This window comes from Culex quinquefasciatus, chromosome 2 (genome assembly GCF_015732765.1).
Source record: "Culex quinquefasciatus strain JHB chromosome 2, VPISU_Cqui_1.0_pri_paternal, whole genome shotgun sequence".
NCBI classification, from domain to species: Eukaryota; Metazoa; Arthropoda; class Insecta; order Diptera; family Culicidae; genus Culex; species Culex quinquefasciatus.
Genome location: NC_051862.1, coordinates 181,602,326 through 181,628,419, shown reverse-complemented (window position 1 = coordinate 181,628,419; position 26,094 = coordinate 181,602,326). Strand labels below are relative to the sequence as shown.

The window sequence follows — 26,094 nt, the reverse complement described above, 5'->3', positions numbered from 1 at the left end:
TGCTAGCTTGTCCCTAAAAAAAGATACAGCGTGTTCAAAACTCGTCTAAAACGTGATTTTTGCTCGAAAATCATGTTTTAGACGAGTTTTGAGGACGCTATACAGTTAAACCGAGTTAAACCTCGCATTGTGCGCAGGCGTTACGCTTTGTATTTCTTCGATTACTCTTAAACGACAGAGTATTTTTGAATTCTTTTTGAAGCTAATTGTAGATTGGACCAAGACGAACAAATTGCAAAAAAAAGATTGTAAAAATATTACGCCGTGTTTGAGAAAGCGCGTACAAAGCGTAACACCTGCGCACTATGCGAGGTTTAATCTTCTTTCAAGAGCAAGTTAGCACCATACTCTCTTGAGCAAAGTTGTAGAGCACATTCCAGAGCATCCGAGTATGAGTCCGGGTTTGATATAGCATGAAACGTGGATTTGATAAATATCAAAATCCAAAAAAAAAAATGGTTTGGGACCATTCATAAACCACGTGGACACTTTAAGGGGGAGGGGGGGGGGGGTATTGCGATTGTCCACGCTCCATACAAAAAGAATCTTTTTTTGTATGGACAATTGTCCACCAGGGGGAGAGGGGGGTTGGGATTTCCAAAATATTGTCCAAATGGTTTGTGGATGGTCCCTTTTCCCCATGCAAATTTATATGGGAAATTGAATCGCTTTGTGCAAAGTGAGGACTAAACCAATTGATCCAAAACTTTGGGGATTTGTTAAGGGCCCCAAAACGAACTGAAAAAGTACTGTGCTGGAAAATCGATTTTGATATTACACCCTAATGGGGCAGGGTAGACTCCAGTAGCCATATGAGAATGAAGTTATGAGATGTTACTTAACAATACAGTCCATTAGTCATCTTAGGGATTGTCACAAAACTAGCTTCGCACTGGTGTAAATAAATACGAAAAGAATATGTTGTACACCAATTCTTGGTAGGATATATCATTTGTAAAGCAACAACAACATCCACCTCACCTTACAGTTTGTGTTTTTTGGGGTGTTCAGTTCCAGGTTACTCTCACTTTCAGTCACGTTTTTTTTTTTGCGGCAATACTCTTCGGTGTCATTCTTGGGCTACAAATACTAGTTGCTCGTACTCCATGAAGAATTTCCAGTTGCACCCAAAATTCTTCAAGAGTTATTTTGAGCTAAAATTCATCATTATTTTTCGTCTTACAACCTTTCTGAACTAAAGTTCTACCTCTAATCTCAATTTCGCTTCCTGCTCCAACCTCAACCGGTGCCCTCGTCATCGTCCACGCAGTACACCGTGGACAGCGCAAACGTCACGGTGGCTGTCGACACAAACTCATTCTCGTTGCCGCCGCAGGTCGTCGTGTCCTCGTCCAGGAAGCTGCTGCTGTCGTCAACGGTCTCCTCTTCCAGGGTCGTTTTTGTCCTCTTCCCGGGCGGGCGCAACCGGTTCATCATCTTCGTTATCCGAGATGACCGAGAGGTCACCGTCGCTGTTGCTGCCGTCACAGCAGTGAGACGTTTCGGCCATTTCGATCTGCTGCTGCTGCTGGAACCTGCTACCGTTGGACCTGCTCCTCCTCCGGGGCCGGTGGCCATTCCCCCGAAACTGAAGTTCTTGGTGTTGTTGCTGTTGGAGTTGAAGTTGACCAATGTCGCTGCCGTTGGCCGGCTCGCTTCCGAGTGGTTGAGTTGGGTTATGGCCACCGGAGAGGGCCCACCGGGGTGCCAGCGAGCTCCGGAAGCTCCACGAGGGGCAGCAGCAGCAGCAGGAGGAGGTTTGCCGCCACCGCCGCCGGCACACGATCAGGTCGTAGCATCATTGGGGAAATCCTACATGGGTTGAATCGGTTCGTAAGGAATGGTTCTGAGGGTGGGCGGGGTCCAGGCGCGAAAAACGAAAGAAAAAAAATCGGATTTTTGGCGAAAAACAGATAAAATTTTCAAATCAAATTGCACGATGCACTTGTACGACGGTTTTATGTAGTTTTATGTTGAGATTATGCAATTATTATGTTGGGCTTGTTTGTAATTAATTCTGAACATCGATTAGTACATAGATGAATAGTGGTACAAGTGAGCGTGAGCAACAGCGAAAAAAGAAAATTTAATTAAACCAATTGTAGAGAATTTGCTACAAATATTTGAAAGCAGATAAGGATAGGTTAGGAAAGGCTAAGCTAAGCACTAGAGAAGTTGTAGTTCAGAGAAAAATAACATAAAGAAACAAGGAGTCCAAAAACGTGCAATGGTTAGGCAATTTAAACCTCTTTTTAACACCTAAGAGCCCATCCACCCTGGGATTAAAACTGACGACCTTTGGATTGTGAGTCCAACTGCCTGCAAGTGACTTTACCTTTACTGACGATTTTTTAAGTTCCAGAGAGAAAATTGTAGAAATTTTTCTCAGCTTTTCGAAATTTGTTTTTCATTGGTGATTTTCTTTCAAGTACAGTCATGCCTCGGTTTAGCACCGCATCTGGGGGATGCAATATCGAGGCGTGCATAACTGAGGCACAGAGCTTATGGGATTTTGGCTATATGGGAGACATTGGCTATAATCGAATGAAAAATCATGCAAACATCAACAATAATAGAGTTTTGGAATCGGGATGGTGGCAGGTATCCATTGTAATTATAGTTGCACGATTTTTTTTTACAAAAATACATATTTTTCCTGTATTTTGAAAATGCAATTTTTTACTCTTAAAAAACCTAAAAATATTTGTCCTTGCAATTTGGGTATCAAATGATCATGTTTTCGTCATACATTTCGAATGTCATACATTTTTTTGAAAATATTGAACATTTTCATAAAACAACGTATTTTCGAAAAAGAATACGCAACATTTCTGTTTTTTTGGAAACGAAACTATTGGCACTACGCCCCCCGGGGCATGGCCTTCCTCTAACGTGGGATTTCTGCTCCAGCGCCTCTGACGAGACAGGAGAAACCGGGACCGACGTTTTACTTCACCATCCGATAGAAGCTCAGTGGATAAGGCGGGAATCGAACCCGCGTCTCATAGTTTTTTTGGAATATGGGTATCAAATGAACGAAATTTTTCATACATTTCGAATGTAATAACAACATTTTTTGAAAATACTTAACATTTTCACAAAACTATGTATTTTTGACAAAATACTCAAAATTTCAGTTTTTTGCAATATGGGTACCAATTGATCGGGACTTCTTCTTACAATCGGAATGTAAAAACAACTTTTTTTGAAAATACTCAAAATTTTCACAAAACTAAGAATTTTCGAAGAAATACTCAAAATTTCAGTTTTTTAAATATGAGTTTCAAATGAATGGAATTTTGTCATACATTACGAATGTAATGTTTTGAAAATACTCAAAATTTTCACAGAAATACGTATTTTGGAAGAAAAAAAAAAACACTCAAAATTTCAGTTGGGTAACAAATGATCGGATTTTTTTCAAACATTTCGAATGTCATCAATTTTGAAACTTTGAAATTTTTAGTATTTTCTAAAGAATATGTAGCTCCGTGAAAATTTTGAGTATTTCCTAGAAAATAAGTAGTTTTGAAAAACTTTTGAGAATTTAAAAAAAAATATTCGAAATGTATGAAAAAATCCCAAGCATTTGATACTGACTGATATTGAAAAATATGGAAAATTTTTTTTTTTCAAAATACTTAGTATTTTAGTATTTTAAAAATTTGTTGTTTTTACATTCGAAATGTTTACAAAAAAATTCCTATCATTTGATACCCATATTGCGAAAAAATGAAATTTTGGGTATTTTTTTCAAAAATACGTACTTTTGTGAAAAAACTGAGTTATCTGAATTTTTTTTTGTAAAAACTTAAGAAATGTATGAATAAATCCCGATCTTTTGAAACCCATATTATAAAAAAAACTAATATTTGAGAATATTTTTTTTTCAAAATACGTTATTTTGTGATTTTTTTTCAGTTTTTTCAAAAAAAAAAATTACGTTCGAAATGCATAAAAAATCCCAATCATTTGATGCTTAAATTGCAATAACAATAATTTTGAGGATTTTTTTTACCTTTGTGTGTGTGTGTGTGTGCAACCAACCAAACGGGACCACGCGGTCGCTTCTTACAAATTGAGTTGTTTCCATGTATTTATAGATCTTCATTCTATACATACAAATAACTCGCATAGGCATTTGGAAGGTGTTAGCCCTGCCGAGCTTCGGTGACCCATTTCTACGTTGGCTAGCCGAGCGCGAGGTCCCTCAGCTTTTATCGACAAGCCCCGCCCTGAAGAACGTTTGCACCAATCGGGTTCAAACGTTATTTAGAACTTCCGAACCTTTGTCAAATGGACAAGGACCCAGCGCGTATATAGTTTGATAGTAACAGTATTCCTAATTCCAGGCGTCGCTCACCAAGCCGTGATGGCCTAGTGGTTAGCATTTTTGCTTACCAATCCAAAGGACGGGGGATCGAACCCCGACTCGGGCAACTTTGATTTTTCGTTCATGTTCAGTGTTTCAAGATTAATATTTCATATACTTTCTCGTTGGGAGCAGATGGGAATCAAACCCAGGACCATTCGCTTAGAAAGCGAACACCGAAACCAGTCAGCCACGGCCGCTCCTTTGAGGATTTTTTTTTACCTTTATCTTGAAAACGTTCATCACAGAAATTGTAAAGTGCTCTTCGATCGCATTTATGATTTTGCTTTGAAAATGATTTTATATTTTTTTTTGTCCAGGTTTTCGATATTTTTCAAATACACGATATTTTCAAAAATTCATATCTCTTAAATCAGATTAGGCATCATCATGCACTATGACGCAGAAGTTGTCATTTTATTATTGCCCAGAAGAAGTAGTTTTTAGTTATAGAAAATTAAATATGAAACATATTTTTCCGTGCAAATATTTTTTTCCAAAAAGTACTTATCATAAGCTACAATTTTGCCAAAGAGACCAAATCGATCAAAACATCTATTTTAAAGATACAGAATTTCGTATGTTCACAAGACCATTTTGTTTGACCAGCCCTCAAAATTTTATGGAGACTTTTATTGAAAAATTAACGATGCAAGATGTCTTCTTTTGACATAGGAAATGAGAACTACTCAGCTTTAAATTCACAGCTGACATTTTTCTCTATCTACAATTAGAATTAGCATCAAAGTGAAAAGTCAAAACTATAACACTCGATATATATTTCAAAAATAATATAATATATTTCAATGATTTGCAAGTAACATCAATTCGGGTCTAGCGACATTCTTAACTTCTTACGCAAAAGAAAAACGCACAGGTTTTGAAAGAAAAATTGACGGCCAAAATGTAGATGAGATATGAACTAGACATAATATTTTTTTAACTATTTAGTGAACATTTTAGAATGGAAATTCTGTTTGCTGCAGATAGCACACTAATTCTTGAATTATTTAGTTATTTTGTAGATTTGATCCAATTTACTCTAACCTATATTAAGTTAGGCATTTAAAAAAACTTAAAATTAGACATTGTTTACTACAAACTAAATTTCAATGTTTATATTTTTAGTACATAAAATATAGACAAATTTTGCTGTAAAGATAAATTTGTTTTAGTCAAGGCCAATTACCAACCAAAGTGCAAATTCCAAAGAATTTAAATTTTAACACTCATTTCTCCATCACTACACCCACAACAACATCAATTCCCATCACACATTTGGCACGTGTTCGCTCTTCTAATGTTTATTCACCACCAAACTCTTTCGTTGGTTAAACAATCGTGTTGGTGGTGTATTGTCCTTTGGTCTGTAAACAAATTTCGTTGCTTTGCACGCGTGTTTTTATGTTTGTGTGTGTGTGTGTGTTTTTGCCAATTGTAAACAATCCAAACATTTCACTCAATATATTCCGCCTCCAGTCAGCCAGAGAGTGGCAATTCGTCGCTGTCGTGCTATTTTGGCGCACGTGCATTTCTGAAATTTCGATTTAAATTCTGAGATGTTCAATAAAAACCAAAAAATCTCCGTGCATTGTTGTAAAATTTCAAATGATAGAAGTTTCAATCTTGTCGTGCTATCTTGACACAGCCTGAAAATTGCTGTGAGTGCGACAACTGGTCAAAGGGATTTAAGGTTGGAAAGCGTTTGACACACGGACATGCCCAACTACCGTAAACATTTGTAGATTTAACTCGGGACTCCGGAAACCAAATTCAACCAAACTTCGGGACTATGCACATAATGGTCAACCAAACAAAACGTGTTTGTTATTGTTTACATTGCGTGCTCTTATTTTTTTATTCAAACAGAAAAACGCATTTTTCTCGGAACGTCAAAAATCAGCGTGCGAAAAGATAGCACGACAGTGCCGAATCGCCGAAATGCGTTCAACTGTTCCAGACAAAAAAGTACCGTCAAATTGGGTTAGTTTAGCTGTGGTAAACTATAAATTGTTTTGAGTTTTATGAATTTGAAATTTGCATTTAAACTCATGAATTGATAAAAAAAGCTGAAAAAAATTTATATGTAGTCATCAAACGGTAGTAAGCCAAATATAAGTTTGGCAAAGAAAGTAATAATGTTTACACTGTACGGAAGAGGGAAAACGCTACTTTGCGTCAGTCGGTTTCGAGTTGTTTGACATGTTTTAAAAACAATCACGGTAAATTTCATTCAACTACTAACTGAGATGTTATATGGAGAAGCAGTCACGCTTTTTGTGATGCTTCATAAATTCTGCTGTAACTCATTTTTAATTGTTCAATCGAGACACAACTATCATAGTTTTCCTCAACTGATTCCTATATTGGTTCCCTTCAACCAATTAGCGTACTTTTCACTCATTTAACCATTAACAATTCATCGGGAGAAAGTTTAGTGCCACCCCAGTTCTTCCAATTAGTGTCGTCGGATCGTTTATCCTGTTCTACGACGCTCCCTCCGCATTCATTAAATATTGAGCAGCCAATCAGGGCGCGTATTTTCCCCAGACAGTGTACTTTTCAATCACTTGTCAATTGTCGGAATCCCTGCTCGCTGTCGTCGTCGAAGGTACCGTCCTTTGATGGGAAAAGGTTTATTGCCTCCCAGGCAGAAGCGATTGAACCGAATATTGATCTCGAGGGAAGGAAGAATCGTTCGAGTTATGGGCTCTTGTACCATAACATTATGATTTATTTTATAAAATTTTCTTTGAATTTCTGTTGTTGCTCAATATTGGCTCAAGATTCTCCAGATACTGGCATACTTGAAGGTTTACTTTAGGGTGTTTGATTAATAGCAACATTGAAAGGAACAATTCGATTTTATTTGTGTTTAAAAAACCAATGCAAACATTTTGTATCAAGTTTTTGTCAATCAGAATTCCCCAAAAACATAATTGGGTGATTTTTTTTTAATATTTATCATTGAAAGGTTTGAACGGTCTATTGCAAACTATTAAACCAACATTGCAAAAAGCTTAGCTTTTAACAAATTTTGAACTTTTGGACCACAGCTTTGGTGCACAAATTAGAAATAACGTGAAACTTGAGAAAAATAAATGGCTTAAGGAATTGAATTTGTTTCCTTCCGCTCTAGTGAAGGTCAATAGGTGCCTTAGACCTCGACTAAAGCAAAAGGATTTTTTTTTTAAATTAAATTAGTGTAATCTTCTTCAAAATTTTAAAACAAGTAAAACAGATTTAGATAGCAACTCAGTAATTTTGCAATTACTCAATGTGAAATAGTCCAACTCAGCATAAACTGTCTCGATTTCAAATCGAATTATAACTTTAAACGGAATTTCCTTTTGGTTATATTCTATTTATCTTAAATTGGAAATTAACACATTTTGAGAAATTCTTCAAGATTTAGGTCACCTGATGTTTTTTTTAGCAATTTTGAAACTTGCTGACAGCTTAGAAAATTGGCCTACATTTTCCTATTTTGAAATTTGTTAAATAAAAAACAGGAAAAAATAGATTTTTTCAGTGTTGCTTAATCAGACCTCGTTTGTTAATCATCGATAGCTCTTGAACTAATGGTCTGATGTTGAGTGTTTAAAAATGAATGTTTTGTAAATTTTGTTTTGCTCTTTTCAGTAAAATATCTGGACTTTTTTTTATTAGGTCCTATGAACAAATGTAAACATTGAGTGTATCCCTTACAAACCTTTTATCAATGTCCAACGAATTAAACGTATCAAAAAAAATTAGCTAGATTTTGTCATTCGATTGCTTTTCGAAAATTGAAAAACTTTGATTTTTTTACAAATGACCTAAACTGACTTTTATTTGAAAAAGAATGCACTTTATCAAAATTTCAATATACTTCGTATTGATTGCAAATTTGATTCTACATTAAAAACAATTTCTTTAACATTTTTTCGATTTTAAAACTATGTACTGTTGAACATAATGAAAGATTTTCTAACCTTTCTGAAAATTTTCTTTAAAAAAATGCACGTATTTGTGTTGCAGATCATTTTTTTTCAAAAGATACAGACTTTGAATTTTAAAATGCCGTTTTTTGTATGGACGGACAGTTTTCAAATTAAAATTTGGAAAATGATATGGGCAAACTGATGATAGAATTGGCTTCAAAAATTACAAAAAATAAAATAATAAAATGACTATTTTTAGAGTTCTGCTTTTTTGTTCAAAATAAAACAAATATTAGGGTCATTCTCCGCCAACTCACACAACAGTTGCCCCGACCCCTCTTCGATTTTCGTGAAACTTTGCTCTAAGGGGTAATTTCGGTCCCTGATCACGAATCAGACGTCCATTTTTCGATATTTCCTGACGGAGGGGTGGTACGACCCCTTTCATTTTCTGTTTTTTTTACTAAGGCACGTTTTTCAGTGATTTGTAGCTCGCAACCTTGAAGAGATAGAATTTTGGTGTCAAAGGGACATGCCATTTTATGAGAAATTTAATGATCTTTTTGAATCTGAAGTGATCCAGAAGGGTCATTTTTTCACTGAGAACAATTTTTTTCATTTTAAAATTACGTGTTTTTTCTAACTTTGCAGGGTTATATTTTAGAGTGTAACAATGTTCTACAAAGTGAGCAGATAAAAACAAAAATTTTGATATATAGACATAAGGGGTTTGCACGAGTTATCATAATTTTACAAAAAAGTTTTTTGAAAAAGTTTTGATTCTGACCATTTTTGACCAGTTTTTCGAATTTTCAACCCCTAAAACTCAAACGTGTGCTTTTCAAAGTATTTTTTCGAAAGCTCAGCTAATTTTGCATAAGAATGACCCCTTGGACGATTGTTGTGACTCGTACATTGTGAGAATCAGAATTTATTTTAAAAAAAAAAGATACTTTTGTGATGAGTGAGTGTATCCGTTTTTTTATTTTTGAAAAATCCCCACATACAAGCAGTGCACAAGCCTCAACAATCGTCCAAGGGGTCATTCTTATGCAAAATTAGCTTGCGAAAAAAATACTTTCAAACGCACACGAAAAAACACGAAATTTTAAAATGAAATTTTTTGTTTTAGATGAAAAAACGACCCTTCTGGGTCAATGTAGATTCGAAAAGTACATTAAATTTCCCTTAAAATGAAATGTTCCAAAAAAAATTTAACAGTCGAGTAACGGAAAATGGAAGAGTTTTTAAAAAATTTTAAGCGTTTTTTCGATGAACAATACGTTTTTTTGCAATTCCGTCGTTAAACTACTTACTTTTACTGTCATTCTGGAACGACGAAATAGCCTACTTTTCTGTACCAAAAATAACAGAATCGAATAGCAACACTTTTCAAAATAAAAGCTGAAAAGTTCTACTTGTCAGCACTCAAATAGGTGCTGAAAAGTTGAACTTTTCAGCACTTGTTTCGAAAAGTAACAATTTTCAACATTTTTTTGATTCAAACGAATTATTGACAAAATACATGAAAATTTGACATAAAATTTCACTCAATGGGTGTTTTTCGGAATTGCAAAAAATGTTGTATGGAACTCGTTGCAAAACTTGAGTTTTTCAGCACTCTTCGTATTTATTCAACTCGGTGAACCTCGTTGGATAAATATACGACTCGTGCTGAAAAAATCCTCTTTTTGCAACTTGTTGCATAAACTACTATTTCGAAAACTGAGAACAAATTAATTAAGGTTCCTTAGGATAAACGATGTTTAAAATAATCCCAAATAAAAAAGTCATTACGATACAAAACCACAGAAGTTACTTAAAAAGGTGAAATGGCGCACAGCTAGAGGCTAGTTAGTTCATGCAAAGCGTCAAGCTAATACAAGGTTCAACGGCTACTCTCCACGCGAAAATCGTGCGCTAATACTTACGTGCATCGGGATCCGCTGGTTGAGGGATTTGTTTTTGTTCTTCTTGAAGGAGCACAGCAACAGCTCGCGCATTCCCTTGCGGAAGTTCCGACTGAGGAAGGCGTACAGCAGCGGGTTGACGCCCGAGTTGAAGTACGTCACGAGGAAGGTGAGCGGCGTAAACAGGGCGTTGAAGTTGGAGTCACCTTTGTAGTCGGTTGACCTGGTTGGGATGAGATAGAGAGAAGAAGAGAGGAAAAACTTCAGGTGGAATGCTCTTTGAGGACACTTTATTTATGGGCACGGATTTGCATGTAATTTCGCTGGGTTTGTGCTACGGGTTGAAATTTTCACGAAGTTTTATCCATATTTTTATGCCAAGCAGCTTTGTTTGCATAACTTTGAGTTGGAAATATTCAGATGCACAGAGATGCACACTCGTTATGACGGCGATCTTAATTGGCTTTTGCAGGAAGAAGTTCACCCTGCCTTGAACAAGTCCGAATCCAACGAAAAACGAGCCCGACGCCACATGATTCTCAGTTGACATGAGTACCCTGTGTCGGGTGAATGAAAATTGGCTCACTTCTGATTAAAATAAAGCCACCACTTTACCGAGCCGGCTTCTGCTGCCGGCGGCGGCTGTTCATGACGCGTCCAATCAACGACCGCAAGGAGGAAAATTTCCATATGGCGCCGCCACCACCATGGCAGTTTCGAGACTCGCGGCGTGCTAATCCGCGTGCTAAATTTAGCACACGTTTTACTCGTTCGCAGTCAGCGATGAATGATGATTGGAAAAATCAACAAAAAGGAGTTGAAGTTTTTCGCTGGGAAAAAGCCAGGATCAGGAAGATGAATCTGTGGAGCGTGGCGCGGATTGAACAGATTTATTTGCACACTCGCAATCAATCGGTTAGAGCTAGTAAATGGAAAATAGTCGCTCGTACTAACTACATTGTGTTTGTGCGCGTTAGCGATCGATAGTCGATAGCCGTTGCGCGCGTCAGTGATGGATTGATGTAATTAAATTTTAATCCAATTAAAATCCGTTCCACGTGGCTGAAGTGGAACTTTTTATTGCGGAAGTTGATGATGAGATTATCAAAGCTTATCCCTTGCCGTTAACTGCGATTGCAAACTATTTCCATTTCGTTGTTCAGTTTGAAATGAATATTGTGGAATCAATATGGTTTTGCTATTTTAGTAAAGCTTGCTTTAAAATTTTCAATTGAAAAAAAAAAAACAACTAGGGGAAATTCTCGTATGTTTGGCAGGTTAAGCACTCGCTCCTAACTCCATCCAATTTGCTGATTTTCACTATTTAAACAACTGATTTTGCAAAACTTTTGATAGAAACTTGCTTGCTCACTTCTCATTGAGCTGTTTATTACTCGATTTCAGTTGAAAACGCTTTTAATTAGCTTTAATTGAACGACAAAGTTCTGACCTGCCAACATTAGAGGCACGCTGGAATTAGATGCTGTTCCCCTACTTTGGATTTGGTAAGATTCAAACATACAACAATTAACAAACATTCTCCATTGACAATCAACAGGTCTTACGATCTCTTTTGCATGTTTTTCCTCGTCAACATACAAATTTGTGGGCTGGTCATACCAAATCTGCATCTTGAGAAGGAACATTCTGATCGATTTGGAGAAATCGGAAAAACTCAGAATTTGGCTGACAAACCTGGAAAAGTTTAGTCAAGGTACTTCAAACTTATTATAAATGTTGTTTTCTCTTTACAATAGTATTATTCTAATAGTTCTAAATTTGAGCGAGTTGGTTTTTTTATGGTCAGTTTCCTTAACAATTGCAAAATAAGTTAATTTTTCCCATCAAAACTACTTATCGAAAGTTAAAATCAGTTTTGAAAATACATATACACAACCATAAGATTTTTATAATCTTAAATTTTTTTGTACAATATGGTCAAGAAACAACAGTACGCATTTATTGGTTAATTTAAAAAATATATTTTTATATTTATTTAAGAACATTTGTATAATTTATTTGGCTTCTGAATGCCCAAAGAAGTCATTTCGCATCGTAAGTTTGTCCATACAAATTTTGCAGCTGTCCATTCAAAAATGATTTATGAAAATTCAAAAATCTGCATCTTTTGAAGGAATTTTTTGATCGATTTTTTGGTGATTTTTAATTTTATTTTTTGTCACTAAAACTTGATTTGCAGAAAAACACTATTTTAAATTTATTTTATTTTCTCATATGTTTTAGTGAACATCAAATGCCAACTTTTCAGAAATTTTCAGAACGGGCAGAAAATCTTTGATCGAGTTATCAATACTGATTTTTTTTAATCGAAACATTAATCTTAAAAAATTTCAACTTAATTTTTCGATGTAAAATTTGCAATCAAAAAGCAGTTATTCATTTTTTAAAAATTAGTGCCTATTTTGCCCACTTTTGGAAAAAATATTTTGGAATAGTTGAGAAAATTCTCTATATTTTGAATTTTTGAAATTTGTTTATAAGACCCTCAGTTGCTGAGATATTGCAGATATGCAAAAATTTAAAAACAGGAAAATTGATGTTTTCTAAGTCTCACCCAAACAATCCACCATTTTCTAATATCGATATCTTAGCAATGGTCCGATTGTCAATGTTAAAATATGAAACATTCGTGAAATTTTCCGATCTTATGTATGCATATAAATTACAATATAGTTCCTGAAAATTTGGGTCTGGAATATGACTGGAATTTAAGTATTTCTTCACATCCATACCTACAATTTTGCGGAAGATAAAAAATTGATCAGATTGGGGTAGAGGACCCTGTTTTCGCTTTGTTCCAGCTTTCGCCCTCCTACTGGTTTCTATCTGTATTTATCTTACTTATACCATTTTTGATTGAATTGATTATGCAGCAATGCATGTTTATTAATTTCTAACACTTATTAAAACTTTACAAAATTATTTCCAATGTTAAAAAAGTTTTTTTGCAATTCCGTCGTGAAACTACTTACTTTTCCTGTCATTCTTGAACGACGAAATAGCCTACGTTTCTGTACCAAAAATAACAGAATCGAATAGCAACACTTTTCAAAATAAATTCTGAAAAGTTCTACTTTTCAGCACTCAAATGGGTGCTGAAAAGTTGAACATTTCAGCACTTGTTTTGAAAAGTAACACTTTTCAACATTTTTTTGATTTTAACGATTTATTGACAAAATACATGAAAATTTGACAAAAAATTTCACTCAGTGTGTGTTTTTTTGGAATTGCAAAAAATGTTGTATGGAACTCGTTGCAAAACTTGAGTTTTTCAGCACTCTTCGTATTTATCCAACTCGGTGAACCTCGTTGGATAAATGTACGACTCGTGCTGAAAAAATCCTCTTTTTGCAACTTGTTGCATAAACTACTATTAGAAACATTTGAATAATATCCTCTTTACAGCCGCCATACAGCGGGTAGTAGTGCTAATGTGGGAAAAACAAAACACTTTGTCGGAAAAAAAATTAAATTATTAATTTAGTGTTTCACTGCATGTCTGAATTTCAAGAAAATCTAATAATTGACATGTTTTAAAGTTTAACAATGGTCATGAAAATTCATGATATCCAATTTTCGTTCAGGGCGAAATTTAGTACTGTGTTTAACAATTTTACCTTGAACCACTTTTCGTTTTCCATGAAAACTTATCTAAACGCAGCGAAAAGGGCTTGAAATTTTTTTTTCGAACATTCCAGGTTATTTTTGAAGGTAAACTTATCGTATAAGCTTTGTTATTTTCATTAAACAGATACTCGAAGTTTTATATGGAATAAATTGTAATTGTATGTCCTGAATAGGGACACATGAGTTCTATCGGCAAAGCGAATTTTATCATATTTTGATTTAGTATTAACATGTTTTGGTTTAAGTTAGAATGGACAGAAAACAATAAAAAATAGCGCTGGAAGCAAGGGGGGAAAACTGTAGTTGGATCACAGCAAATTGGTGACTGAGCCCAATCATTCAAATTTTTATTTGTCTCTGCCACACTCAGCGATCAAGTGATATTCAGGAAAAACGAGATTAAAGCATAGGAGAAGGTGGGGCAAGACGACCATATGGGGCAAGAGGAACAATCGCTCGAACGGCCGTAATTTTTACAATTTTGATTATTTCCAGTATGAGGAATTGTTGCTAACAATGCAATTAGCTGATTCTACTACCACATAACCGCCAAAACGACGTAAACGCCACGGAGCATAAGATTTAATGAAGTTTTTTTCAAACCATTTGTTTTCTTATAATATTTGGAAAGTACAAAATAATGCTTAGGGTTCGTTTTAAGGCTCATTTTATCAAAATGCATTTTTCCTAGATCAGTAGTGTCCCTACCAATGACTTGCACCTATTTTAAAGTATGATTTAACTTTTGGTTATTTTTGTTGAGAGTTTAAAAAAAATCTTGTTCAGGTGGGGCAAGTATACCATATGCATTTTTAGTATGGAAAAAAATACGAATTGCTGCAACAACATATTTTATTGGAAAATAAATACATAAACGTTCTTAAAAACTGGTAAACAATTGTTAAAAAAAATTGTCCATGCAAAATATAGTGATATTATGAAAATTTCCCTTTTTTCATCAAAGTAATATTTTTTTTCGTAAAAGCGTTCAAATTTTTAGTAACATACTATTATTTAATCTAAAAATGAAAAAAATGTTTCAAATACATCCTAATCTGATGTATCTAAGTGATAACAGTTCAATTGTTAGCAAATTAACATGTTTTTTCATGCATTGTTCTTCTTGCCCCAACGGGTTGTTCGTCTTGCCCCACTAGTTGAGTAGAACGTACGGAAAATCTTTTTTTTTTAAATCATTTTTTTGCATTAAAAACAGGATTTTTTAAAAACTTGTTCTATCAAAGTCTTAGTCAGGACCTGAAATAAGATGATAATTAAAAAATCTGACAGATTTTTAACGTTTTTGATGGGTTACAACGATCATTTCCTTAGCTTGTTACACTTGCTCCACTTTCCCCTACTTAGAGGCCTTTCTTCAGATAATCGTTATTCGAAAAGATTGTCTTTCAACCATGAGAATATCTTTCAAACAATCTTTTGGAGTGTTTTTGAACTTCGATTAAATTTTCGACAAATTTTGTGCACATCAATAATATTGAGCTTCAAGAACATGTTGTGCATTATTAAATGACCATATTTGATATGTTTTGTGCCAACATTCTATTGGATTTTTTTTTTATTTTTGTCGAGGGCGAAAACTGGTTCCATGGGTGGGCGAAAATAGGCACATCAGACCACTTCATTTAAACGCAAAACTTCAACAATAATGAAGTTGTATATGATACAAAAAAAAAACAGCTGTTTAGATGAGACTTGAATCTGACAATTATCTTGTTTATTTTCTTCTATTCGCTGTATTTCAGCAACCAGAGGCCCAATCTTCAATCTCGTAGGAAATTTCATGAAAAAAAATCTCAACTTTTCGAAATCAATAATATTTTTAGGTATAGTCATAAATACTTATTAAAATAATCAAAAAAATATTAAATTAAACTTGAAGTGGCTAAATCTTTAAAACGGTGCACTCTATCATCAAATTATTAGATTACTTTCCATTGAAAATTTTGAAACTAAGGTAAAAAAATGTCGAATGTTAATTTTTTTTTAACAATTTTTACTCACAGACAAAATTATTATCAAATGATTTTTAAAAATGCAATTTTTTGTCCCCTAAAAAATAAAAAAAAAATAAGTTTAATTTCTGTGAAAATAGTTAAGTTAAGAAAATTCCTTTAAAAGATACAGATTTTCGAATATTTACGTACCATTTTAGCTGCCAAAATTGTATGGCTTCACAAAATGTCTTCTTTGGTAATAGGGAATAGGGAAGTTTGAGCCAATTTAAATGTAAAAAATGCACAAAATTGACCGGTTTCCTAAGGAATTGCTTTCTTATAAAATCACCTTTTATAATAGTAAAATTCGCAATTTAACCAAAATTCGGAAATCATGTCATAACGCATCTCAACGAAAACTCACCAATACTGCCACATCTTGCGCGCGTGGAAGGGCAGATTGCAGAGGGCAAACGTGAGCACCACCACCATCAGCATCCGGATTACCCCACGGCGTGCCCGCAGCACGTTGTTTGACGAGTGGCTGACCTGCGTCAGCTGCGTGCCGTGGTGGCGCTGCTGGTGGAAGCTGTTCTGCGAGCGCCACGTGGTCACCACCACCTTGTCCGACTCCACCGAGACCTGCGTTTTGGAGAAAAAAAAGGATTTTAAGTGATTTATTTTCTTTTGAAATATAAATATTCGTTTGGGAAATTTCCGAAGGAAAAATTCGATTTTTACGAACATAAATCCAATAAGGTGTTCCTAATCCTAAATCATTTCAAAGGTAAATAAAACCACCCCCGTACAGCTGTTACAGAACAACTTTTTAACGACACCACCCAGAACGATTACCGGTGAAGGGTCGAGTTCTGATTGTTTTCCGGAAGTACTATAAATTCGAGCTTACAACGGGTGTGGCATTAAATAACTCACCCCGCCCTCCAAGCTCCCGTTCTTATGATGGGTGGTTAAATGTTTTCCACAAACCTCTGAGGCTTCCGGTGTGGAAGCCAATTATTGTAATTTATTGCCATTATGTGCGCGCACCCCGGAGATTAACTGTCTACGAGAGCTTTTTCGAGTGCTAAAGTTTATGACGGAAGTGGCTTTGTGTTCACTTTTGGGTCAAGATTTATTGTATTGTTTTGCGTGGATTTTCCTTCCATTTTCCAGGGCACCAGTTTTATTTAGAAGTAAAGTTTTTAATTTTGAACCAAGAATTCAGTGTTACTTTTTTGGTAAAAGCTATGACTAGGGCTAATGATTTTTCGCGATTTCACGGAAGCCGCGTATTTCGTGAAATTTGCCATTGGCCGTGAAATCTGGTCAATTCCGTGAAATGACGCGAAATTCGAAAAATCACTTGAAAAATTGCTCCTCAGTATATGATAATTTGATTTATTAACTGAAACCAGTCACAAGCCATTGGAACCAGTTACTTAAATAAATAAAAAATATTTCATGGTCAATCAAGATCTTATATTTTAAAGATATTGATCACTAAATATTTCTATCGAAATGCTGATTTTCACATATAAATATACAGCGTTATGAAATGACAACATGTCATGGATGGAACACAATAAGAAATTCAATGAAATAAATCGCAAAACAATTTTAACTATTTTATTTTTCAATTTCTGTTAATTTAGTAAAATATCGATGAAAAAGTTGCATTGTAAAACGTGAGGAAATTTCAAAATAAATATTTTAAGTAAAAATTAAGTATTTTATTCAATTTGAATAATAATACACATTAATGAAAATTTCAATTTAAAAGTAGTTTCAATTGTTTCATTTTTTTGTTATTATTATTAATACCAAATCCTGCAGAAACTGTCATAAATGGAGCTTTGCCAAAACCAATTCGAAATAATCAAATATTCTAATTCTACTTTTGGTGCATTAAGAATGGTTTTCGGTTGGAGAGACTTTATGATACTATTTTGATATTGAATTTTTAAAGTCATTCAGATGTACAACTGGACAAAATTAGACTCATACAAAAATTGCAATGAATATTTTGTGCCACGGAGTAATATTTTGTTTTTTGAACTATTGATAATTTTCAAAGTAATTTTTCTCTACACAATAATACTAGAATTACATATTTTTGCATTTATTTCAAGCAGATTTTCGAGTACCGTGAAATTGCCGTGAAATTCCAATGTTTTGTAAATGGCATGCCGCGAAATTTTAATTTCTGTGCCGTGAAAAATCACTAGCCCTAGCTATGACTTGTATTGTATTTATCATTTTGATCTCTTTGGGCTGAACATTTTTTGCCTTCCTCACCTTACTGAGGAAAGGCTATAAAATCACTCGAAAAATGAACTTCTTAATTCAACCTCGTAGACCCACCTTCACGTATACATATCGACTCAGTCTCATTTGATCCGTCTTGGGGTCCCATAGGTCTCTATTTAAAATCAGCAAGTTTAGTTATGTACTTCAAAAGTTATGCTAAAAAAACGATTTTGGCGTATGTCCGGAAGATTGTAAAAAGGGTGGTTTTTGCAAGAAACCCTATCATGTTATACATTTTCAGAAAGGTATTAAAAATACCTTTCCAATGAGCCCAAAACATTGAAGATCTGACAAACCTATCAAAAGTTATTAGCACTTAAGTGTTATTTATACACTTTTTGGAGGCCGGATCTCAGATATTTCAGTAAAAATTATGTCCGGGTCCAACATGCGACCCATCTTTAGTTAGATAATCAAAAGACCTTTCAAATGAGCCTAAAAAATCAAGGATTTGACAAGCCTATCAAAAGTTATTAGCACTTAAGTGTTATGTATATACTTTTTGGAGGCCGGCTCTGAGATATTGTGATAAAAATATTGTCTGAATCTTCCATGTGAACTTTCGTTGGATAGCTTTTTTTAATTAGACCTTGCCTATGAGCCAGAAAAATTGAAGGTCTGCGAACCCTATCAAAAGAAATCAGTAATAAAATTGATTTGTTAAACATGTTAAGGGAATGTTGATATTTTTACTGGATGTATTGACTTTATGAATGTGAGGAAGGCACCAACCACCTAAAGGTGGGTTATGTATCGTTTTGCTTTCCTCACTGAGGTAAGGCCATAATCCTGCTCTAAAAATGAACTTTTTATTAAAAGCTCGAAGACCCACCTTCATATATACATATCGACTCAGAATCGAAAACTGAACAAATGTCTGTGTGTGTGTATGTGTGTGTGTGTATGTATGTATGTGTTCAAAAATCTTGCCAAGTTTTCTCAGCACTGGCTGACCCGATTTTGATCGAACCAGTAGCATTCGACTTGGTTTAGAGTCCCATACATCGCTATTGAATTGTTTGAAGTTTCGATAAGTAGTTCAAAAGTTATGTATAAAAATGTGTTTTCACATATATCCGGATCTCAATTATATGCATGTAAACGATGTCCGGATCCATCATCCGACCCATCGTTGGTTAGGTAATCAAGAGACCTTTCCAACGAGCCCACAACATCGAAGATCTGGCAACCCTGTCTCGAGTTATGACCACTTAAGAGATATTTATGTACTTTTTTGAAGCCGGATCTCACTTAAATGCATGTAAACGATGTCCAGATCCATCATCCGACCGATCATTAGATAGGTAATCTATAGACCTTTCCAACGAGTCCACATAATTGAAAATCTGGCAACCCTGTCGCGAGTTATGACCACTTAAGTGATATTAATGTACTTTTTTGAAGCCGGATCTCACTTAAATGCATGTAAACGATGTCCGGATCCATCATCCGACACATCATTGGTTAGATAATCAAGAGACCTTTCGAACGAGTCCACATAATTGAAGATCTGGCAATCCTATCTAGAGTTATGACCACTTAAATGATATTTATGTGCTTTTTTGAAGCCGGATCTCACTTAAATGTATGTAAACGATGTCCGGAACCATTATCCGACCCATCGTTGGTTAGGTAATCAAGAGACCTTTCCAACGAGTCCATAACATCAAAGATCTGGCAACCCTGTCTTGAGTTATGACCACTTAAGTGATATTTAGGGCTAGTGATTTTTCACGGCACAAAAATTTAAATTTCGCGGCATGCCATTTACAAAACATTGGAATTTCACGGCAATTTCACGGTACTCGAAAATCTGCTTGAAATAAATGCAAAAATATGTAATTCTAGTATTATTGTGTAAAGAAAAATTACTTTGAGGATTATCAATAGTTCAAAAAACAAAATATTACTCCGTGGCACAAAATATTCATTGCAATTTTTGTATGAGTCTAATTTTATCCAGTTGTACATCTGAATGACTTTAAAAATTCAATATCAAAATAGTTTAATAAAGTCTCTCCAACCGAAAACCATTCTTAATGAACCAAAAGTAGAATTAGAATATTTGATTATTTCGAATTGGTTTTGGCAAAGCTCCATTTATGACAGTTTCTGCAGGATTTGGTATTAATAATAATAACAAAAAAAAATGAAACAATTAAAATTACTTTTAAAATGAAATTTTTATGAATGTGTATTATTGTTTAAATTGAATAAAAGATTTAATTTTTACTAAAACTACTATTCAAAACATTTTGAATTTTCCTCACGTTTTACAATGCAACTTTTTTTATCGATATTTTACTAAATTAACAAAAATTGAAAAATAAAATAGTTAAAATTGTTTTGCGATTTATTTCATTGAATTTCTTATTGTGTTCCATCCATGACATGTTGCAATCAAAGGTCATTTCGCTGTATATTTATATGTAAAAATCAGCATTTCGATAGAAATATTTAGTGATCAATATCTTTAAAATTTAAGATCTTAATTGACCATGAATTTTTTTTTAAATTTATTTTAGTAACTGGTTTCAATTTATAAATCAATACTGAGGAGCAATTTTTCAAGTGATTTTTCGAATTCCGCGGCATTTCCCGGTATTGACCAGATTTCACGGCCAAGGGTAAATTTCACGAATTACGCGGCTTCCGTGAAATCGCGAAAAATCACTGGCCCTAGTGATATTTATGTACTTTTTTGAAGCCGGATCTCACTTAAATGCATGTAAACGATGTCCGGATCCATCATCCGGCCCATCATTGGTTAGATAATCAAGAGACCTTTCCAACGAGTCCACAACATTGAAGATCTGGCAACCCTGTCTCGAGTTATGACCACTTAAGTGATATATATGTACTTTTTTGAAGCCTTTGGATCTTACTTAAATGTATGTAAACGATGTTCGGCACCAACATCCGACCCATCGTTGGTTAGGTAATCAAGAGATCTTTCGAACGAGTCTACATAATTGAAATTCTGGCAACCCTGTCTCGAGTTATGACAACTTAAGTTATATCTGTGTACTTATTTTTCTGGACCTAAAAAAAATAGCTGAAATATGTGTCCAAACCACTCATATTACCCATTGTTGGTAAAAAGTGAGGAAGGCATCAACCACATAGGTGGATTTAGTTAGTTTTTGTTTGTTAAATTGCATCAAATTGAAATTAAAATAAAGCCACATTTCATGAAAGTTATTTGAATTAGTATGAATTAATAGAAAGGAAGTGCATTTTAACTGTAGATATCAGATACAAAAAGGCAAGTTAAATTATTGCCCAGGTCCAAATTTTTGGCAAACAGACAAAATTTCAACGTGTGAATGGCTGTTGGGTCAAATTTGAGATTTTATTAAAAGATTTTTTCAACAAGAAGACTGTGTGTTGTTTAATGTTATTTTAAGAAATATCATATTTCCATTCAAAAAGATTTTTTTTTCGTAATTTAAGCCGTTGAATATATTATTCAAAGTCTAGGTCAAACTCACCCTTGAAAATCAGTTCGGAACATCAAGGCAGAGCAGATTTTTTTACAAAAAAACTTAAAAGATCAATTGTAACAGAAGTTTTATCAAACTTAAACAATTTGAATTACATTTTCCAACGGTGATGATCATTCTTAGTGTGTTAGGACTGTATTGACAGTATTTTGAATATTAGTAAAATTTAATGCACAGTTCCTACACTAAAAAAAACAGAAAAAATCGCAAAATAATATTTTTTTTATATTTCAAAATGTAATTGTGTTTTTATATGTTTTTTTTTTCATTCAAATATTTAAAAATTCAGATTGAAAATAAAATTTTAATATTTTTTACCAACCAACATTTGATTTGAAAAGAAGTGGCATAAATATCACTAAACGCAAGCATTATTTTTTCGAAAATTTCTCAAAATATCTTTATTTTGAAAAGGTTCCAGGTGAAAAGTGTAAAATTATCACAAAATGCAATAAAACCCCTAAAATATGACCAAACAATATTTTGTGACTTTATGCACTTCAGAGGGCTGATTCAGATTATGCGGACAGAATTATATGAGCAGTTCTCTACGAAATTGGTATTTTTTTTATTAATTTTATTTTTTGTGTTCTTTTAATCCGGCTGAATCTTTTTTGGTGCCTTCGGTATGCCCAAAGCAGCCATTTTGCATCATTAGTTTGTCCATATAATTTTCCATACAAATTTGACAGATGTCCATAAAAAAATATATAGGAAAATTTAAAATTTGTATCATTTGAAGAAATTTTTTGATCGATTTGATGTCTTCGGCAAAATTGTAGGTATGGATACGGACTTCACAGAAATAATTGATGCACGGTAAATTTTTTTGGTGGTTTTTTATTTAACTTTTTGTCACTAAACCTTGCTTTTACCGAAAACACTATTTTTTCATTTTCTGATATGTTTTATCGAAATGCTGTTCGCAAAAATTTTACAACTTGATTTTTCGATTTAAATCGAATTTGATATCACGAAGTACTTGTGTGAAATTTTGATAAAATGCACCGATAGTTGTAGCCATTTTGTAAAAAAAAACTTTTTTTGAAAAGCTGAGAAAATTCTCTTTATTTAGCTTTTGAAATTTGTTGAAACGACCCTAAGTTACTGAGATATTGCCATGCAAAGTTTTAAAACAGGAAAATTGATGTTTTCTAAGTCTCACCCAAACAACCCAATGATTTACAATGTTAAAATTTAAAACATTCGTAAAATTTTCCGATCTATTCGAAAACAATATCATATTTTTATTTTAAATCGAGACTAAACTTCAAAAGTGCGTAATATTGCATGTTTGGCCCTTTTGAAATGTTTCACTTAACTATTTTTTTATTCGATTTTATATCGAAAAATGAAGTTGACAATAATATTTCAAATTTTTGAAAAAATCGGTACTGTTTCAAAAATTCATAACTCAGTCAAAGATTTTTTGCCCATTCTTAAAATTTCTGAAAAGTTGGCACTCCATGTCCCCTATAACATATCAGTAAATAAAAAAAAATGTGTTTTTTGCAAATCAAGTTTTAGTGTCAAAAAGTAAAATTAAAAATCACCAGATTTTGTTTACCGTGTATCATCTTTTTCAGTGTAGTAATTATCCATACCTACAAATTTGCCAAAGACACCAAATCAATCAAAAAATTTCTTCAAAAGATACAGATTTTTCTAATTTTGCCTTCCTCACTGAGGTAAGGCTAAAATCCTGCTCTAAAAATGAACTTTGTATAAAAACGTCGTAGATCCACCTTCATGTATACATATCGACTCAGAATCGAAAACTGAACAAATGTCTGTGTGTATGTGTGTGTGTATGTGTGTGTGTATGTGTGTGTGTATGTGTGTGTGTATGTATGTATGTGACCAACAAACTAGCTCATGTTTCTCGGCACTGGCTGAACCGATTTGACCCGAACCTGTTGCATTCGACTTGGTTAAGGGTCCCATAGATCGAGTTTTATAAAGATTGAAGTTTCGATAAGTAGTTCAAAAGTTATGTATAAAAATGTGTTTTCACATATATCTGGATCTCACTTAAATGTATGTAAACTATGTCCGGATCCACCATCCGACCCATCGTTGGATAGGTTATCAAAAGACCTTTCCAACGAGTCCAAAACATTGAAGATCTGGCAACCCTGTCTCGAGATATGTCCACTTAAGTGATATTTATGTACTTTTTGTAGCCGGGTCTCATTTAAATGTATGTAAACTATGTCCGGATCCACCATCCGACCCATCGTTGGTTAGGTTATCAAAAGACCTTTACAACGAGTCCAAAACATTGAAGATCTGGCAACCCTGTCTCGAGATATGGTCACTTAAGTGATGTTTATGTTCTTTTTTGTAGCCGGGTCTCATTTAAATGTATGTAAACTATGTTCGGATCCACCATCCGACCCATCGTTGGTTAGGTTATCAAAAAACCTTTCCAACCAGTCTAAAACATTGAAGATCTGGCAACCCTGTCTCGAGATATGTCCACTTAAGTGATATTTATGCACTTTTTGGAAGCCGGATCTCACTTAAATGTATGTAAACTATGTCCGAATCCACCATCCGACCCATCTTTGGATAGGTTATCAAAAGACCTTTCCAACGAGTCCAAAACATTGAAGATCTGGCAACCCTGTTTCGATATATGTCCACTTAAGTGATATTTATGCACTTTTTGGAAGCCGGATCTCACTTAAATGTATGTAAACTATGTCCGGATCCACCATCTGACCCATCGTTGGATAGGTTATCAAAAGATCTTTCCAACGAATCCAAAACATTGAAGATCTGGCAACCCTGTCTCGAGATATGGCCAATTAAGTGATATTGATGTACTTTTTCGAAGCCGGATCTCACTTAAATGTATGTAAACTATGTCCGGATCCATTATCCGACCCATCGCTGGTTAGGTTATCAAAAGACCTTTCTAACGAGTCCAAAACATTGAAGATCTGGCAGCCCTGTCTCGAGATATGTCCACTTAAGTGATATTTATGCACTTTTTGGAAGCCGGATCTCACTTAAATGTATGTAAACTATGTCCGGATCCACCATCCGACCCATCGTTGGTTAGGTTATCAAAAGACCTTTCCAACGAGTCCAAAACATTGAAGATCTGGCAACCCTGTCTCGAGATATGGCCATTTAAGTGATATTTATGTACTTTTTTGAAGCCGGATCTCACTTAAATGTATGTAAACTATGTCCGGATCCACCATCCGACCCATCGTTGGTTAGGTTATCAAAAGACCTTTCTAACGAGTCCAAAACATTGAAGATCTGGCTACCCTGTCTCGAGATATGGTCACTTAAGTGATGTTTATGTACTTTTTTGTAGCCGGGTCTCATTTAAATGTATGTAAACTATGTCCGGATCCACCATCCGACCCATCGTTGGATAGGTTGTCAAAAAACCTTTCCAACGAGTCCAAAACATTAAAGATCTGGCAACCCTGTCTCGAGATATGGCCATTTAAGTGATATTTATGTACTTTCTTAATCCGAATCTAAAAAATAGATGAAATTTGTGTACAACCCCATCAAATCAGCCATTGTTGGTAATGAGTGAGGAAGGCTCCAACCACATAGGTGGATTAAGTTAGTTTTTATACATCATTTTTGTATGGACAGTTGCCAAATTTGTATAAAAAATCCTATGGACAAACTAATCATGCAAAATGGCTTCTTTGGGCATACCGAAGGCACCAAAAAAGTTTCAGCCGGACAAAAAATAAAATTAATAAAAAAAGACTAATTTTGTAAAGAACTGCTTCCCTATTGAAAATTATGAAATTTTGAGTATTTTCTTTAAAAGATACGGTATTTCGTGAAAATATTAGTAAATATTCAAATTGAAAAGATTTTTTTCTAATTTATAGGTGGCATTCAGAATCAACTTAACTGACAAAATGAATCTACATTTTCTTAGTAGTTTTCCCATTTGTGATAAATTAAAATAGATTGTTATTGCTAATCGAATTGATTTTCTTCCTCATGAACTGGAAACAATGTCCTCTATCTAAAAAGCCAACGTCTGCTAAAAATAAGCTCAAATCGTTCCATTTATCAGGTTATCTCCTTAACTATCGATTAGCAAAACTTTTAACTTGTACCTGTTATCCCTTCCCGCACTCATCTTTCCACCCTACAGTTCCTCACCTGACTCTCCGTGACGCCGACGGCGCGCTTCTCGTACTTGCTGCTCGGCTTCCGGTGGAAGTTGTTCGAGTAGCTGGACGAGGTCGTGTTCTGGAGCGCAATGTGGCGCTCCAACCCCCGCGAGCTCTTCCACAGTGCGATCGCTATCCGGCTGTACAGAATCTGCAACGAGACCAGGCAAACATGTCAATTTGGGATTTTACGTAGAAAGTAGTTTCAACGAAAATAGTCTTTTAACTTGGTCTTTGGTTTTGAACAAAAACATATAGAGTTTCGGTGAAACAACTTTTCGCTGAAACACGACCGTTCCTCAAAAAGCCA

At 34.5% G+C, this 26,094-nt stretch overlaps 1 protein-coding gene across 8 annotated transcripts in view; it reads right to left on the bottom strand.

Moving 5' to 3' along the window:
* Positions 1-1,680: 1,680 nt before the first annotated feature.
* LOC6033267 (trissin receptor) overlaps positions 1,681-26,094 on the bottom strand; it is a 116,988-nt gene continuing 92,574 nt past the window's right edge. For 7 of the 8 annotated variants that reach the window (XM_038255888.1, XM_038255891.1, XM_038255887.1 and 4 more), the window contains 4 exons: positions 25,774-25,935; positions 16,233-16,450; positions 10,227-10,428; positions 1,709-1,846 (listed from right to left, as the gene is read on the bottom strand). In XM_038255888.1, coding sequence (XP_038111816.1) covers positions 1,799-1,846; positions 10,227-10,428; positions 16,233-16,450; positions 25,774-25,935 — 630 coding nt within the window. In that variant the 3' untranslated portion in view covers positions 1,709-1,798. Of the gene's footprint in view, positions 1,847-10,226; positions 10,429-16,232; positions 16,451-25,773; positions 25,936-26,094 lie in introns of all 8 variants that reach the window. The other variant, XM_038255894.1, reaches the window with a different exon arrangement.